This window comes from Mesocricetus auratus, unplaced genomic scaffold (assembly GCF_017639785.1).
Source record: "Mesocricetus auratus isolate SY011 unplaced genomic scaffold, BCM_Maur_2.0 Super-Scaffold_100014, whole genome shotgun sequence".
In the NCBI taxonomy this organism is placed as follows: Eukaryota; Metazoa; Chordata; class Mammalia; order Rodentia; family Cricetidae; genus Mesocricetus; species Mesocricetus auratus.
The window spans coordinates 63481502-63499425 of NW_024429197.1; the positions used below are offsets into that span (position 1 = coordinate 63481502).

The 17924-nt window shown below is 39.3% G+C and overlaps 1 protein-coding gene across 3 annotated transcripts in view; it reads right to left on the bottom strand.

Moving 5' to 3' along the window:
• The window catches only part of Frmd3 (FERM domain containing 3), a 178450-nt gene that overhangs the window by 88273 nt on the left and 72253 nt on the right, over positions 1-17924 (bottom strand). For 2 of the 3 annotated variants that reach the window (XM_040757303.1, XM_040757302.1), the window contains exon 3: positions 6493-6535. The exons of the other annotated variant lie outside the window; for it this stretch is intronic. In XM_040757303.1, coding sequence (XP_040613237.1) covers positions 6493-6535 — 43 coding nt within the window. The remainder of the gene's footprint in view (positions 1-6492; positions 6536-17924) is intronic. 3 annotated transcript variants of the gene reach the window in all.

Sequence of the window (17924 nt, forward strand, 5' to 3'; positions counted from 1 at the left end):
TACAAAGAAAGACACAGCTCCAAAGTCACCATCTTTCAGTACATCTGAGGGGAGGAGCAGATCTACCCAGTCACCCTTTCTCTAAGCCAAAGTCTGCCTCTGTCTTGTAAGAATTGCACTATTAATAAACAAGGATATCTGTTCAACTATGTTCATAGCAGCATTATTTTTAATAGCCAGAACCTGGAAGTAACTTAGATGCCCCTCAACCAACCAATGGATACAGAAAATGTGGCACATTTACATAATGGAGTGCTATTCAGAGGAAAAAAACAATGGAATCTTGAAATTTGTGGGGAAATGGATCAAACCAGAAGAAACCATCCCAAGTGAGGTAACCCAGTCACAGAAAGACAAACATGGTATGTACTCACTCAGGTATGGATATTAGACATAGAGCAAAGGATTACCACAGAAGCAAGGAAACAAGGAGGACTGTAGGAGAGACATACACTGTCCCCCAGTGAAGTGGAAAAGACAAGAGCCCCTGAACAAGCTGGGAGCATGAGGGGAGGGGGTAAGGGGGAGGGAAGTAGGAGAAAGAAGAGGGGAGAAGAGGATGGGGAGGAGAACTTGAGGGATCAGGAAGATTGAGTGGAGAGATGGATAGAGGAGAGCAAGAAAAGAGACACATCAATAGAGGGAGCCACTATAGGTTTAAAGAGAAATCTGTCACTAGGGAATTGTACAGAGATCCACAAGGATGACCCCAACTAGGAATCTAAGCAATAGTGGAGAAGCTACCTTAAATGCTCATCCCCTATAATGAGAATATGATGACTACCTTAAATGCCATGGCAGAAGCAGAAATCCACAGTCAAGCACTGAGCCAAACTCCTGGAAACCAGCTTTCGAGAAAGGGTGACCAACAAAGGAGTCAAGACCACGCTGGGACAACCTGCAGAAACAACTGACCTGAGCAAGTGGGAACTCATGGACCCCAGTCTGACAGCTGGAGAACCAACATCAGACAAAACCAGGCCCCCTGAACGTGGGTGACAGCTAGGAGCACTGGGCAGTCTATGGGACCTCTTGGCAGTGGAACCAGGATGTATCCCTAGTTCATGAAAGTACTTCAGAAGCTCATTTCCCATGGTGGGATACTCTCTTAGCCTAGGTACACAGGAGAGAGCCTAGGCCCTGCCCCAAATGACTTCAGATTTTGATGATCCCTCATGGAAGGCCTCACCCTCTCTGGGGAGTAGATGGGGAATGGAATGAAAGGGTCAATGGGGGGCATGGGAGGGAGAGGGAACTGGGATTGATATGTAAAATAAGATAGTTTCTAATTTAGATAAAATTTATATATATATATATATATAAAGAAATAAACCTAACCAAAGAGGTGAAAACCTTAAAGTTCTATAGAAAGACAGCAGAAAATGGAAAAACACCCCATGCTCATGTATTGGTAGAATTAATATTGAGAAAATGACTATTCTACTAATGTTATTGACAAATTTAATGCAATCCCAATCAAAATTCCCATCTTATTCTTTACAGAAATAATAGTCATAACTATCATCTCTCAAAATTCATATGAAACCACAAAAGTTGGCAGATAGCCAAAACAATCCTAAGTAAAAAGAATTACCATTCCAAGTCTCAAGTAAGGAGCCATGGTAATAAAAGAAAAATTATACTGGCACACAAACAGACATGTATATCAATGAGACAAAGTTGAAGCCCTTGTCTTTAGAACATATAACTTCTGCCACTTCATATGTGACAAAGGTGACAAAAAACTTATCCTGGAGAAATGAAAGCATGTTCAACAAATAATGCTGGGAAAACCAGATGCCTACAGGGAAGAGAATAAATTAGATCAGAATCTCTTATTTTGTACAAAAACTAACTTCAAGTGGATCTAAGACATAAATTTGAGAGCTGAAACTGCTAGAAGGGGACATAGGCAGCACCTATGGGATATAGGAATAGGAAAGGACTTTCTGAGTGAGGACTTTAGGACAATATTTAAAGTCACAATTAGACAAGTGGAATTTCATAATATTAAAAAGCTCTGCAGCTAAAGAAACAATCAAATGGGTCAAATAGGTGAAGAGGAGTTCCATAGAATTGGAATCTTTGCCTTCTATACATCTCACTGAGGATTATACCAAGAATACATAAAGAAGTAAAAACAAAAACAAAAAACAAACAAACAAACAGAAAACCCAAAGAGTCAAACAAAACAAAACAACCACTGAACTGAAACTTTTGGTTTACTTGTTCAGTGGATGCTGGTTAGCTAAGACTGAAATATGATGATTATGGAGACATTCGTTAAGCTGAAATCTGGGAATTTTCTTCTCACACACGAAGGGAGGGGATGCTGAGTCGGAGTTAAGATTGCATTTCAAGCTTGCGTTTCAGAGTCTCTTTCACGTTACTGGTTTGGGTGGTGTGAAAGCTTGTAGGATCTGGAAATCATGGGTCATGGACAGAAGCCGAAGCTTGACACTGTGAAAGTTCCGGGGAAACAATTGGTACAGCTCAGTTGTGGTGGGAACAGCAGGATGGAAAGGTTAATGAAAAGAAGCTGAGGACTGGAACTATGTGACAAGGTGAGAGTCCCTGAAGGGAGGTCAGGAGGCCATTCGTGAAGGTGTAGCCTGTGGAGAGCCAGCATATTACAGACGCCAGACCATGAGATGACCACCAAGGACACAGCACTTATGGAGTAGAGCTAGCCTAAACATTGCAACCAATGTGTGTGCTGCAGACGGCAGAGCTCAAGTCATTTGCAGTCAAGAAGATGGCGACTTAATCCTGGTAATTGGACGCTGAGCTATTTTCACTGTTGGAGTCTGGCTTTGCTTTGATCTGATTATGACTGTGTCCTGGTTCTTCTCTCTGACAGTAAGAAATTATTGAACTTGGTTTTGATTTTGCAGGAGGCCACAGTGAAGAGATTTTGGATATTTTATGGACACTAAACTCTGAAAGAACAGTGATCTTTTAAAGTTTGAATGTTGTATGTTGTGAGACTGATGTTACTATGAGATCCTGGAGATATACAAGAGAGGAAAAGACATTGTCTAATAGTGTTGCATTGGCGTGTCAAGTTGACAAAAGAGGCCAATAGTCCTGATTAGTTTTTTTTTTCCGCTAACTTGACACAAGCCAGAGTCATATAGAAAGAAGAACCTCAACTGAAAAATTACCTTCTGTAAACTGGCTACAGGTGATCTTGGATTTCCTAAGAAAGCAGGCTGAACAAGCCATGGGGAGCAAGCAGGTAAACAGCTTTCCTCCATGGCCTTTGCTTCAGTTTCTGCCTTGAGTTATTGGCCTGACTTTCATTCAGTGATGGACTATGATGTGCAACTATAAGTTAACCAAATCCTGTTCACCCAGGCTACTTTTGGTTGTGTTATTTACAGCTGTAGAATGCAAACTGGGGCATGTTTACAGCTCATCCTTCCTGCACTGGCCAGAGTTGATCCTGAAGGATGTAAAGTAAATGTATGTGTGTGTGTGTGTGTGTGTGTGTGTGTGTGTGTGTGTGTATGTGTGTGATGAGAAAGATAAGTAAAAGTGGGGAGTTAAGGAACTTATATGCCAGCTGTTAGTAAGCAGCATATATTCATTTTCTATCTTCTCACTTTAAAAAGCCCTACCCAGAAAAATTCAAATTTGAGAAAAAAACGACTGTTTTCTTGAATAATCACAAGTGGTTTGACACACATAAATTTGATCTCTGATGACAATATTATATATTACATTCCTTACCAAATCCTGGGAAAATTGATATGGTAGTGTCCTAGTTTGCCCTCTATTACTATGATAAAATGCTGACCAAAACCAACTTGGGCAAGAAAGGATTACTTCATCTTACAGTTTTGGACAACAGTCGACCAGGGAGCGAAGTCATGTCCAAAACTCAAGGCAGAAACCTGGAGGAAGGAACTGAGGCAGAAACCCTGGATGAGAGCTTCTTATCGGCATGCTCTCCCTGTTTTGGTCACTTATGTTTCTTATAAAACTCAGGAGCATTTGCCCAGGATGGCACTTCCTATGATGGGCTTGGTCCTCCCACATCAATCAAAATCAAGAAAATGCCCTATAGACCTATCTACAGACCAACCTGGAGGAGGCATTTTCAGTTCCTTCTCAGATGACCATAATCCATGTCAAGTTGACAACCAATGAACACAATTGATCATTATCATCTTGACACACAACTACAGCCCTATTAAACCAGAACCTCTACCTCCTTGTTTATCCAATATTTTATGTTAATATCACAATACAAAACACATTATACTTTTAAAAGTCCCATAGTATTCTTACAAATTCAGATACTTTAACATTCCGGTCTCTGAAATATTCTTTATTTAAGAGTCTAGTTTCTCAGTTGCGGGATCCTGTAAAGTAAAAATTAAGTTACATACTTAGCATTTTAATCAGGAAGAACCAGAGCACAGTTACCATCACATAAAAGCAAAACAATCATCCAGCAGTATTATGCATGCTTTGGGCCTTAAAAGGCTTGAGCAGTTCTGCTTCTCTGGCTCTGGCTTTCATGGCACACATGGCTTGTTTCATAGATGCAGACTCCACTACACAGCTGCTGCTGTCCCTAGTGGTCATCCTACAATTTGGCACCATCAATGTTCTGGGTCTCCACAAGCTGTACCTTCAGAACCAATGGCCTCCTGGCCTCTCAACAGACCTGCCACATGGTTGCAAGCCTCCATTCCTCTCTCTCCATGGCCCCTTCAACCCTTGGGTTTCCATTCCACCCAGGGCTATACATTTACCAATGCCCTCTTTCAGGTGCTTACAGGGCCACGTCCCAGCCTTTTTCCACGATCCCTTCATTCCTGAGGTCTCCATTTCAGCTACACCTGTACCTCCACCTACTGCCCCTCCTGTCACCAAGTCTCAGATGTGCTCCATGATTTCCCTTCGGTCCAGCAGCTCCCAAGTCATCAAATCAGTAAAACAAAGTTCCCCTGCCAGCATGAGATGCAAACTTGGCTGCATCTGCAACACAAGTCTGTGTGCTGACCCTGAAGGAAGTACCCCCGAGGTAACCCCAGTGTTTCTTCTCAACCATAGCTAATTTCTCAGTCCCAGGAACTAGCTTCCAGTGTTGCAGTAAAGCAAATATTTTACATCAGTTATCCTAGTCTTTTCTTAAACACAACTGCTTTTTCAGCCCTACCTGACCAGGATCACAGATTCTTCATTCAAAATATCACCCAGACAGTGTTAATAGAGTCTTTGCGGGACTCCCGAACTTCCTTCTGAAACTTCAAAAGCCAGCCTTCCATCATTTGCACTTCTCTCAGCATCGTCTTCTAAGTTCTTATGGCAGTCTATTAAGTTCCCAGACATGGCAACGTCTTCAAAGCAATATCTTGTGATCCCGGGACTGTTTTGGTTTAGTTAGGTTTCCATTGCTATGAAACAACACCATGATCAAAAGCAACTTGGGGAGGAAAGAATTGATTTCAGCTTATAGTTTATAGTCCTTCTTAACGGGAAGTCAGGGCAGGAATTCAAGGTAGGGACTGAAGTGGGGGTCATAGAGGAACCCTACTTATTTGTTTGCTCTTTATAGCTTGCTCAGTTTGCGTTCTTATAAACTTAGGACTATCAGCAGAGGGTGGTGGCCTATACAGTAGGCTGGGTTCTCCCTCATTAATGATTCATCAAAAAATGTCCCACAGACATTCTTACAGCCCAGTGATAATAGGCATTTCCCCCAATTACAGCCCCCCTTTTCCAGATGATCCTAGCTTGTGTAAAGTTGACAAAAAATAGCCAGCACAGGGAGGCATATATTTTAAAAGAAGGCAATAGGTTCTTGGGGTCCCTGTTAGAAGTTCTCATTGAAATAATATGTAAAAACAGGTTGGATACATTCTAGAAGAGGGGACTCAGACAAAGAATCATGTCATTTAAGAATAAAAGTCTACTCCTTCCTCACAGTGCCTATAGTAAGAAAAAGAAATTTTAGAGAGAAATTATGTTCAGGTCACCAGCCTTTAAAAGCTATTGTGAGAAAGAAAAGATTTTTAATTTTCTTACTTTTTCGGAGTTGGGAGAAAAGAAAAGAATTAATACTATCCAGTGAAACCGTTAGTGTAATTTCAGTTATGGAACACACCCGCTTCTCTTATCCCCGCTTGAGACCACATGCAACCCTTAAACCATGCTGCCAACCCTTAAGATGCGGAGGCAAGTATTTGCGGTTAATGAATATTTAACCGTATCATTTCAAAGCTCCTAGTGCAACAAGAAATACGAGAGCAAACAGGGCAGAAAGGAGAGGCACTGCAGGCAATTTAACTGATGCCTGAGGAGAGAGCCGAGGGCAGAGGAAAAAGGGGAGAGGATTCACAGCTCTCAAAGAGAGAGCCCCTGTCATTCCCCCATGTATCTTTCCTCTGCCTTCTCTCCAGAGAGAAGCTGCTCTGCTAGAAAGCAACATTTCTTTTTTAATATTTTGCAGCAGAAGTAAAACCATAGTTTGACACTTACATTTCATTTGCTTGAAGATGGACTTGTTAGGGTCTAGCCAGTGCTAGGGAGAAAACAAAAACAAAACAGAAATTGTTGGCATGAATGAAAACTCCTGAAAAGAAACTGCCTGCAGAAACTGATTGATTAAAACTGTGTTACTGTGGGGAGATTAGAGGCCATGGGCAGAGGCCAATTATCTTAAATTGCGCTACTTCTAGCCCCCAAGAATAGTCATTCCTTGCCCACTACTGTGTCTGAATTAAGATTTTTTGTGAGTAATGAATAGAAACCTTTTAGAATCTATTAACAGACAACTAGCTTTCACCAATCCAAAAGCTAAGAATCGCATCAGGTAGCATGTCGGACCTATAGAAAAACTTCCCTTATCTCACTATACCTGTTTCTCTGATGTACCCACGAATGGATTTTTGAAGAGTTAATGATATAAAAGCCTCAGGACAACCAAGAAACACTGCACAGGCATGCTGACTTGACTGATAACATTTGTGGAAGTTCCTGTTGAGATCAACAATCCCAACGCCAAACTGATATCTACAACTCTGAGACTACAGGAGAATTGACCTAGTCTTTCATACCAAAAGTTCACCTATTGGGATAAACTTAGTTTGACCCAGAGATGTTAGGCTTCACTCCCCAAACTCTGGTCAGGGACATTCTACTTGCTTAGATACTACGGGAATTCCTAGCCCCTAAATATTCTCAGAAAAACCACAAACAGCCTACACTCAACAGGAGTAGACATTGTTTAATCTCCCCCTACCCAAGGAAGAAAATTCTCAAAATAGATATTAACTCATTTTTAAAATGCTACTATGTCTGATGGTATTAAGAAAAAAAATTTAAATGTATATGTATGTGTGTGTGTATCAAAGTTTCTAAGCTCTAAGATCAACAGTTACAAAATAGCTAAAATGCATGTTGAATCAATCCAAGTCTATTTAGACATATTCAGCTATCAAAATATTAAACAGGAGTGAGAAGTACCTAACTGGTGTAACTAACTTTCTGTGTGTTTAATATCCACACTTGGCGGCTAGTCTAATGTGGTCAGAGGAAATAAAAGGGAAGATATTTTCATTTCTAAGATCAATGAGGTCCCAGGGGACTGTGGGTCATTCCTAGGATATTCTCACTCATTCTCTTATTCAGAAAGGCCATGAAGAACTGACTCAATGAAGTCTAACCAGTGTCTAGTCTACACAGAAGAGGGTTAGCACAGAGGAAAGATTACCTCAGTGCTTCCAGGGTAAGCCATAGCCAGGCTAATCAAAAACTTTGATGATTTTGTCATCACACAGATGGACAACTGGTAAAAAAAAAAGGCTCAATGAGTCAGAGATTCCTTATAAACCCAAGTGACCCTTAAGGAACGAATCCTCAATTGGTCTTACCAGCACAAAAACAGAAAGTATAAACTAAGGAGCCCAGGAGACCTGGAAGTAGATACACAGATAGATAGATAGATAGATAGATAGATAGATAGATAGATAGACAGATAGATAGACAGATAGAATAAAACCAGGAAAGCATAGCCAAGTTCAAAATGGTTGGTATGTTTCTTCAACAATTCAAGGGACTGCAGTCCTCATATGTTATATTAAATCACATAAAATTTGGACAACCACTGGTCACTAAATAGTCCTCTTCCTGATTACACACACACACACACACACACACACACACACACACACACACACACACACAATCTTAACTATGATCTGAGTAGGAATTATAATAGTTCCAACAGTCTCATCTTTTGCATGTTATAGATGCTACCTTTCTCACACAACACACTCTAAGAATACATGTTATCTCATTGCTGTCTTCTGTTCTAGATCTTTGCCATCTGTTAAGTTTTATTATTGCCTTTCTCTAGGGTACTCTAACTGTTGCCCTTTCTGATGAAACGTAATAAGGAGAATAAAAGTCTCCAATTAAGTGGGGGAGGGGGAGGGTGACGTGATCAGAAGCTCAGACCCATGAGCAGCTGCAACAGCATCGGCAGCTACTCCCTTAGCCCACAATCGTAGGATGTGCTCCGGTCGTGGAATCCCAGACCACAGATATGCCAATTAATTCTACCTTGGGATCCTCTCCAAGTGGGCACAACACTTTCTACATGGCCCCTTTTTGTCAGCTCAAAGCAGTTAAGAGAGATCCCCCCAAACCTCTAAAAGTATATTTGATAACTTCAAAAAGGACTAATGGACAATCCAGCTCACCCACTTGTCTTGCCACTGTAGGTAGTTTTCAATACCCAAAACTCAAGAGCTGAAACAGCTGCCTTGAAGCCTCCCCTGTGTCAGTTAGCCTCTCTGTTTCACCATCTCTCAGAAATCTTTAAAGACATTTCAGATCAGTTAATATCTTTCAGGATCAACTAAATTCTTTGACTGCAGTACTCCAAATTTTTAAGAGAACTAGATCTGACTAGAAAAAAAATCTTCTGGAAGGATACTTGCATCACTCATGGACGCAAAATAGCCAAGATATTGGTAATTTTATTATTTGATTCTACATTCTCAGTTGCTTCACCAAGTTTCTCCAACAAAGATTACAAACTTTCATTACCAAAGAGTCAAAGAGTTCTTCAGGTGAGAAGGATATCAACCACTACTTAGCATAGTGACCACCTCTATGGGTCACCTCAACTCCTTCACCCCCAAACCCTTGATCATTTCCCTAACTCAGCAGGAAGCACCCTTCCTCTAAACAAACAAACAAACAAACAAAAATACAAATAAATGAAGACCAACCTATAAAATCCCTGTCTTGAACCTTCTTCAGCCCAATTTTATATCCCCTCAGAGTTGGGATATGTTGGGATAATCATAGTTTGACTCAGAAATACTCAGTTCTGCTTCCTAACACTGATTAGCAACATTGTGCTTGCTCAGAGCCTGCTGGAACTATGCATCCTACATGTTCTCAGAAAAACTGCAGAGAGCCCAGATTCAATACCTGAAGCATCGCTACTCTCAACTCCCCGACTTTCACCTGCCCAAATCTCACTGAGGGCTCAACCTCCATTCCCACAGAGAGGTTGTTGCCCTGCATTGTTCTAACATAAGGGCAGTCTCCTTCTGTCTAGGTTGGAGTTATGATCTCCCTTTCTTCCTAGTCGTCATGTTCATTCCCAATCTATCACTCCCTTTCCGCCCTATAAAACTCCAACTCCTACTTTGTTACACACATATGAGACACCACTCCTGCAGAGTTACTAATACCTTTCAGTTGTTCTGATTCAAAGAACATTTCTGCTTCTGGAAATGCCTGTCTTCTTCCTTTGATTTTCATGTCACCTCCATCAGTTCCAATACAACAGTTTTAAGCCTACCTTACTTTGTGATCTTCTTTGTTATATAAAACTATAAAAACTTCATGAAACTTATCCCACCTTGGAACATGGAATTTGGGGTAACCTAAATATGTGTTCCCCAGCCATAGTCACTCAACATTGCTCCAGGGTAAACTATTTCTTCTCTTTGAGATGAGACTATGGTTTTTGCATCAACAGTATATATTGTGAAAGGAAATTCACAGAAAAAAAAGCTCTACCTACAAACTGAAGCCTTCAGCAAGGCTGATTAGGGTATTAGAACTTTAAATATTGAGGAGAGTTTGGAATGTTACAGGTCCAGAGGCTAAATAAAATTTACTGAAGGCCATCTTTAGCATTCTAAATGGCTATCCCATTTCCATTTCTTTGTTGGATCTAACATCCTGTGACTAATAGGTAAAGAACTTATGACTGCTTTAGCTTAGCAAAACCCCATTTTCCACCAGTCAAAGGACTAAGAATGCTGTCAGGAATCACATATGTGTTGCAGCAGAGTTCTCTCTGTTTTGCTGTGACCCAACCTCTCTGATGTTTCCATCAAAGTATTGAAAAGTGTTTTGGTTTACGACGTTCTTTGTTCTGTTATTATAAATACTTAATGAAATTGCTTTGTTATTGGAACACAGGATTTGAGTAAGCTAAATCTGTGTTCTTGGGTCATGGTCATTTATATTTGGTTCCAAAATAAACTATCACTTACTCCCTTTGTGGTGAGACTTGTGTTTCTGTGTCAACAACGTCATGAATTCAGGAAGTCTATTTTATGTGCACCTGATTGCTCCATACTAGAAAGGAAAGAGCAGAATTTTATACTTCACTCTACCTCCTATTTTGAAGTGTATCTTGCATTCTAGTGTTCTCCGACATGTATTCTTCCTGAGGTCATTTCATGTTTAACTGGAATCTTATCTTCTTGATGAAGAAACCCATGGAAAACTACCTAGCTCCATTCTAGGAACCTGAGGTCAAGCTGCCCTTGCTAAATTATCTTAGCTTTGTTAAATTGTCTGTGCAAATCTCCCCCTTTAGCTAACTGCTTTTCTTAGTTTCTGTTTATCTGCTTGATTGTTCAAAACCTCCCCTGCAGCTGCTAAGTGAGATAACCAGGATGTGGATTTTGCCTTTAAAAGCCCCTAGCTCTAAACAATTAGGCCTAAGTCCAGGCCCCAAATACTTGAATGTAATTGCACCTAGTTGTAATAAAAACTTCAACTGTATACACAGTCTTTCTGAGGGGTCATTTCTGGTGTGCTCCCCTTCACATTGTGTATTCCTATAAAACTCAAGCCTCTGCATTATACTTATTGTTTAATGTACATTCATGCTCATAAAATTAAAGTTAGCATGCATCTATTTCTTGCTGAATACCAGGTACACTTCAAAATTTCCTTCTTATGTAGTGTAGTTTATTTAGTTCTCACAACTACACATTTGCCAATTAGAAGTCTGTGGCTCTTAATCTGAAAAGATTTACCTAAGGTTACCTAGCAAAACTACCATGGAATTCCAGAGAATTTAGCACCTTTGCAGCCTCTCACTGATGAGTTTGCATGACAAAGCAGTATTTTCTTTGATGAATATTTTTTATTTTCTCAGGAACTGGAAAACTGAGTGGCCAAATCAGTAGTTTCCAATCTCATCTTAAAGTGTTCAGAAAGCAGTAAGGGCTCTTAACTACTTCAATATTATGGAAAACTTCTCCAAGAAACCTTGCATATGTAAGCTTCTTTGTTGTGCCCAAACTCTGAACCCCAAAATTACCAAGAGATCCGATCCAATGCAAAAGAATATAGTCTTTAATTTCACGAGTTAACGCGGTTCCACAGTCTATCTGACACAGCGGGTGAAGCAGGCAGAGACCGCAGGCAGCAGTGGGGCAGGGAATATAATGGAGTTGAGCAAGGGGAATATGGGGGAAGTCCTGCTAGTTTATTAGCAACAGTCTCAGGATTGGTGCACCACTGGACTTGGACAACCTGTCCTGTGTTGATTGGTCAATTGTAGCTTCGGTGAGGTTGCTATACCTAGAGGCTCTCCCAGGGTGATTGCTATGCCTAGAGGCCCTCCCAGGGTGGTTGCTATGCTCTGTATACCACTGTTATCAGTAAAGCACATCTAGAGCTTGCCAGCTAACTTCTGATTGGTTCCTTGCCACAAAGAGGGCAAGGTCAGGAGCTCAGCACTTGTTGCTGATTCAGGGGCCTGTGTCTAACTGGGTCTTTTCTGCAGTCTGTTATGGCTGCCAAAGCAGTGGGCTGAGTAAGGGTCTGGCCCTTCATCTTCTAAAGAGCAAGCTTCTTTTTTTTTTTTTGACCAAAATTATATCAGGTTGTTTTTAAAAACCTTACCAAACTATATTTACAAAACAAAAACAAAACAAAAACAGAAAGATAGCTCATCTTATCATTAAGCATCTGCAGAACCTCATGCAAAAGTATTCTCTTCATCTCAGATTCCACAAATATAAAGTGAAAATTGACCTAGCATCAACATTAGGATATTTCAAAGACTTGACGTTATTATAAAGATAATAAATATGGTTCTCACAGCTGCAGTGTAAAATCCACAAGGGTTTATCACTGCCGTTATTGTTTTTATTTGGTATGCATAATTTAGCTGATAGGCCCTATCTTTCAGTGGGTTTCCCGGAGGTGAATAATAAGCAGATCACATTGTAATTAAATAACTTTGGAATAAATAAACAGGTTAATTTAAAATTATGTTCAGGATAAAAAAGTAAGAATAATCAGGGACCCACACATATTATTGTTTTATGAAGATACTTGCTAGTCATTTTGCTAGCCTGAAATGTAAATATCATTTTCAGGTTCTCCTTGTTAAGCATCCTTTAAAGTCCTCACCTGTCCTTTGCTCAATTTGAAGCCATTTCTTTAAAATCACTCTGATTCGGGGAATCAATGTATCTGTTGCCTATCATGTACTGTGAGGATGGTGCTAGTACTGGAGGAAGGCTCAAAGAGAATGAATGTCATTTGGGATTGGCTATGTCTGCCAAGGAAAGGGATAGGAAATATTTAAGGAATGCCTTCAAGGTACTTACCATCTGTGTCCTACATAAATTATTTATTCTAAATGAGCTAGTTTCTTCATTGCTCTAAGAAATACACCTCACAGTTTCCTATCAGTTCGCATTTTCTTTCCTTTCAGTGTCTGTATATCTCCTTTACTTATACAACATGACTAATAGTCACTTTTTTTTGGGGGGGGGAACTATTTTTTCCCAAGCTGATAATCACAAGGCAGAGAGACCTAGGAAAAATAACCTAGTAAAAATCGTGTTTCAAAGGATTATAGGAAACCAAGTTTTCAAAAAGGTCTAAGTTTAATCTCTTAATAGTAGTTAAAACAGTAACCAAGCAATTTCTTTATTCTGTAATTCATGTATGTAAACAAAGAAATGCATAGCAAAGATTTTCATTGCAATTTTATATGAAATAGTAAAATCTTACAAGTAACAGTGAAGGAAAATAAGTAAGTAAACTGTAGTTTGGTAATATTCTGAATGATTAAAAATGAGTGTTTTATATGAGATAGAGTTTTATGTGTAACATATACAAAACTTTTAGGCATAATGTAGGATGAAAAAGTAAACTGCAAAATTTATAACTGTAGTGGCAGAAAGCCACCCAGGGGAATATAGCCATAGCAAACATCTGTCAATACCACAGCCACCATTCCAGAGAGTTCATAGTTCTAACATTAGTTTGTGCTTGACTGCTTTTGATGTCATTGTCTTTTGCAAATTCAGTTTTCATGTTGTGATAAAAGGAAGATAATATCCAAAATTAGTCAAAGAACACACAAGGAATTTGATGTTTGGTAGGATCCTAAGAGTACCCAAGAAGTACAAACTTGCCATTATAAAGTACTTGTGTTTAGAATTAAATGAAAATAGCATTTTTCTTATTAAAACTTATGTACAAAATGCTCCAAGGTGCAGCTCTGCTGTTAGTTATTATAATCTTTATATTTGACTCTTGCTTACTATATGGAACTGTTCTTCAGTCTATAGGCAATAATTTAATAATGACTAAGACAGTAAACTATACGATAATTGAGAAAACTATAGAAAAATTGAATATCATAGTTAACATTTGTTTTGAAAACAAAAAGTACAAAACACTACAACACATTTGAAAAACAAATGTGTCATCTAAAACTATTCTTTAATGTTTAGAAGCAATACCACTAAAGTGATACCAGTACATAGTATGGGTAATAGATAGAAATTTAGGGGTGTTGACTAATGGAATTTAGAATTTCAGCATTTTGTGTTTCATTTATCTGAGATATTTCAACTTAATAATTTTCCATATATTAGTACATTATATGAGTAATTAAAAATAAATGAAAAAAAACTAAGCTCTACTTAGGGAATGAAAGTGGATTTCACATAATTTTTGCTTTGCGTGAAGGATTTTCCACACAACAGGAAGATGCGTGGCTCATCTCAGCACTCAGGGTCACAATCTTTCTCCTTGGCTGGTAGAATGGTAGCTTTCAGTAAATTCGTTTTTGTTATTGATCTCTTTCCTCTTCCTGTATCACTTTTCATTCTCCTCTACATAAGGACATTATTTATGCATTTGCCAGGCAGCTTTCAGCCCTTTGCCTCTCCATTTTCTTCTTTTGTTTCCTTTCATTTCCTGTTCTTTCCATTAGAGTTAAGAGGTAGCCAATAAAGTCAGCACTGAAGCATGCCAGCAACTTCTATTTTTACTAGAGATCTAGAGGTATAAGACTATAACACCATTATGTGATGTACTTGGAAGAGAGATATAAGGCTCAGATACTTTTCCTATTCTAAGTTCATTTGCTACCTAGAATTTATGTCATTTTAGTTTTAAAAAGAAGAAATTCTATTTTGTAACTAAAACCTGGTATTCCTTAAGGCATAAAGAAAAATTTGCTAACCTGAAATGTGAATTCATGGCTGGTGTACTATTGCTGAACATTTTATTTTCCCAGTTCTCTTGCAGAATAAAGGTCTTAATATGTACAGAAGCTAATGTCCCATCACTTATTCTATAAGACATACTAAAGAGGGAAAAAAAAGCCATACTGAAGGAGCAAGGGGAAACATGGAGTATTGATTAGTGCTACTAGAAAGTACGAGGAGGGCATTAGAAGCAGATGAGATCCTCTAAGGAATTGTCCTTGTTAGTTTTTTTTTTTTTTTTTGTCATATTGACACTAGGTAGAGTCACTGGAAAAAGGAACCATAAGTGGTAAAATGCTTTCATCAGATTGACCTGTAGGCAAGTCTGTTTGGCGTTTCCTCATTAATGATTGATGCAGAAGGGCTCAGTCATTGCGGGCATTGCCATTTCTAGTCATGTGGTCCTGGGATGTATAAACCAGGTAGTTTAACAAGAGCTTAGACAGGAAGCCAATAAGCAGTGATCTTCCATGGCTTCTACCTCAGTTTTTCCTCTCCTTCCGCCCATCCCATCCCCTTTTTGCTTCCCAGGAAGGGTGAGGCCTTCCATGGGGGATATTAAAAGTCTATCATATCATTTGGGTCAGGGCCTAGGGTCTCCCCTGTGTGTCTAGGCTGAGAGAGTATCCCTCTATGTGGAATGGGCTCCCAAAGTCCAGTCTTCTGCTAGGGATAAATACTGATCTACTACCAGATGCCCCATAGATTGCCTAGACCTCCACACTGACACCCACATTCAGGAGATCTGGATCAGTCCTATGCTGGTTTCCCAGCTATCAGTCTGGGGTCCATGAGCTCCTCTTTGTTCAGGCCAGATGTTTCTGTGGGTTTCACCAGCCTGGTCTTGACCTCTTTGCTCATTACTTCTCCCTCTCTGACACTGGATTCCAGGGGTTCAGTTCAGTGCTTAGCTGTGGGTGTCTGCTTCTGCTTCCATCGGCTACTGGATGAAGGCTTTAGGATGGCATATAAAGTAGTCATCAATCTCATTAAAAGGGAAGGGCATTTAAGGTACCCTCTCCACTATTGCTTAGATTGTTAGTTGATATCATCCTTGTAGATCTCTGGACATTTCCCTAGTTCCAGATTTCTCTTTAAGCCTATATAGTCTCCCTCTATTATGGTATCTCTTATATTCCTCTCCTCTATTCCCCTGACTCAATCTTCCTGACCCATGTCCTCCTCTCCCCTCCTCTTCTCACCTTATCTTTCTCCTAGTTCCCTCTCACCTCCTCCCATGCTCCCAATTTGTTCAGGAGATCTTGTCCCTTTCCCCTTCTCTGGAGTACCATGTAAGACTCACTTAGGGTCCTCCTTGTTTCCTTGCTTCTCTGGCGGTGTGGATTGTGGGTTGGTAATGCTTTGCTCTATGTCTAAAATCCATATATGAGTGAGTACATACTATGTTTGTCTTTTTGTGACTGGGCTACCTCACTCAGGATGGTTTCTTATACCCCATCCATTTGTCTGCGAATTTCAAGATTCTATTGTTTTTTTTTGTCCCGCTGAGTAATACTCCATTGTCTAAATGTACCACATTTTCTCTATCCACTCTTCATTTGAGGGGGATTTAGGTTGCTTCCAGGTTCTAGCTATTACAAATAATGCTGCTATGAACATAGTTGAACAGATGTCCTTGTTGTATAAATGAGCATCTTTTGGGTATATGCCTAAGAGTGGAATTGCTGGGTCTTGTGATTCCCATTTTCCTGAGGAGTGTCCATACTGATTTCCAAAATGGCTGTACAAGTCGGCATTCCCAGCAGCAGTGGAGGAGTGTTCCCCTTTCTCCACACTATCACTGGTGTTTTTGATTTTAGCCATTCTGAAAGGAGTAAGATGGTATCTCAGAGTTGCTTTGATTTGCATTTCCCTGATGGCTAAGGATGTTTACAGCCCATAGAATGGGAAAAGATATTCACCAACCCCATATCTGACAGAGTGCTGATCTCCAAAATTTACAAAGAACTCAAAAAGCTAGTTTCCAAAACATCAAACAATCCAGTTAAAAAGTGGGCTACAGAACTAAATAGAGAATTCTCAATAGAGGAGTCTAAAATGACTGGTAGACACTTTAAAAAAAGCTCTTATAATAAATAATAAAACACTTATTTATCCTGAAATGTTTGGTTTCTGTTGACATGAATTTAGCTTATGATTACAGAATAAGTTACACTCCTATTATCTTTCTCAAACATCTTAGTGCTTTAAATGAAAAGAAATGCGCAACCAGAGAAATATATTCAACCATTCTTCATTCTTTAAAAAACAATGAATGTATCTTTCAAAGCAGATACATTTCCACTTAATAGTAACAAGATCCAAATAACTAAACAGTACCCATCATGGCCTTAAAAATGCCTGATTCTTATACACCAGGACAAAGTTCAAAGTAATCAAGTTCTGGTATTACAGGGATAAAGTATTCCATTTAAGGACCCCTTGGTTTCTGCTGGAAAGCAAAAAAAAAAAAAAATATCTGAGTGAATATGGCCTTGACAGAGTTCTGGATGGTAAAGCAACAGAGAGCTTCCTGTCATCTACCTACAAGTACCTTTTGGTACTGCAGTCATTTCAGTAAAATGTATGGCACAAAAACAAATGACAACTTACATAGCAAGGATACTGACGATTACTGTCCATTTGTTTGGAAGTCCTCCACAGAAGAAAAACTTAACTGCTTTGATGTAGTAGTTTTTACTTTTGTATCCCTAATTGATTTTGTATTCTAGAATTTTGGATAGCTTAAATAGGAGTGACAATTGTACTAACTGAAAGAGGTGGCGGGTAAGCTAAAAAAGCATAAACCTCCATCCAAATATTCACCATCTTCATATTCTATCTTTGTGCTGCTACGTACAATGCTGGACATCCCTACATCCTTACAATGCATGCTAGTAGGTGAGACAAAGTAGGTATTTTAGGCTTTGAGGCCAGTATGGCCTCTGTCACACTACTAACTCTTTTTCAAGTAGAAAATCAGCCATAGATAATATGCTAATAAGTAGTAGTAATTGCATTAAAATTTAACTTATGAAAACATTTTTTCATGACAGCTCCTATTGTATAGTCAATAATTCCTTATATACACTAAAAATTAAACAGTTATAATATGAATATAATACTTTG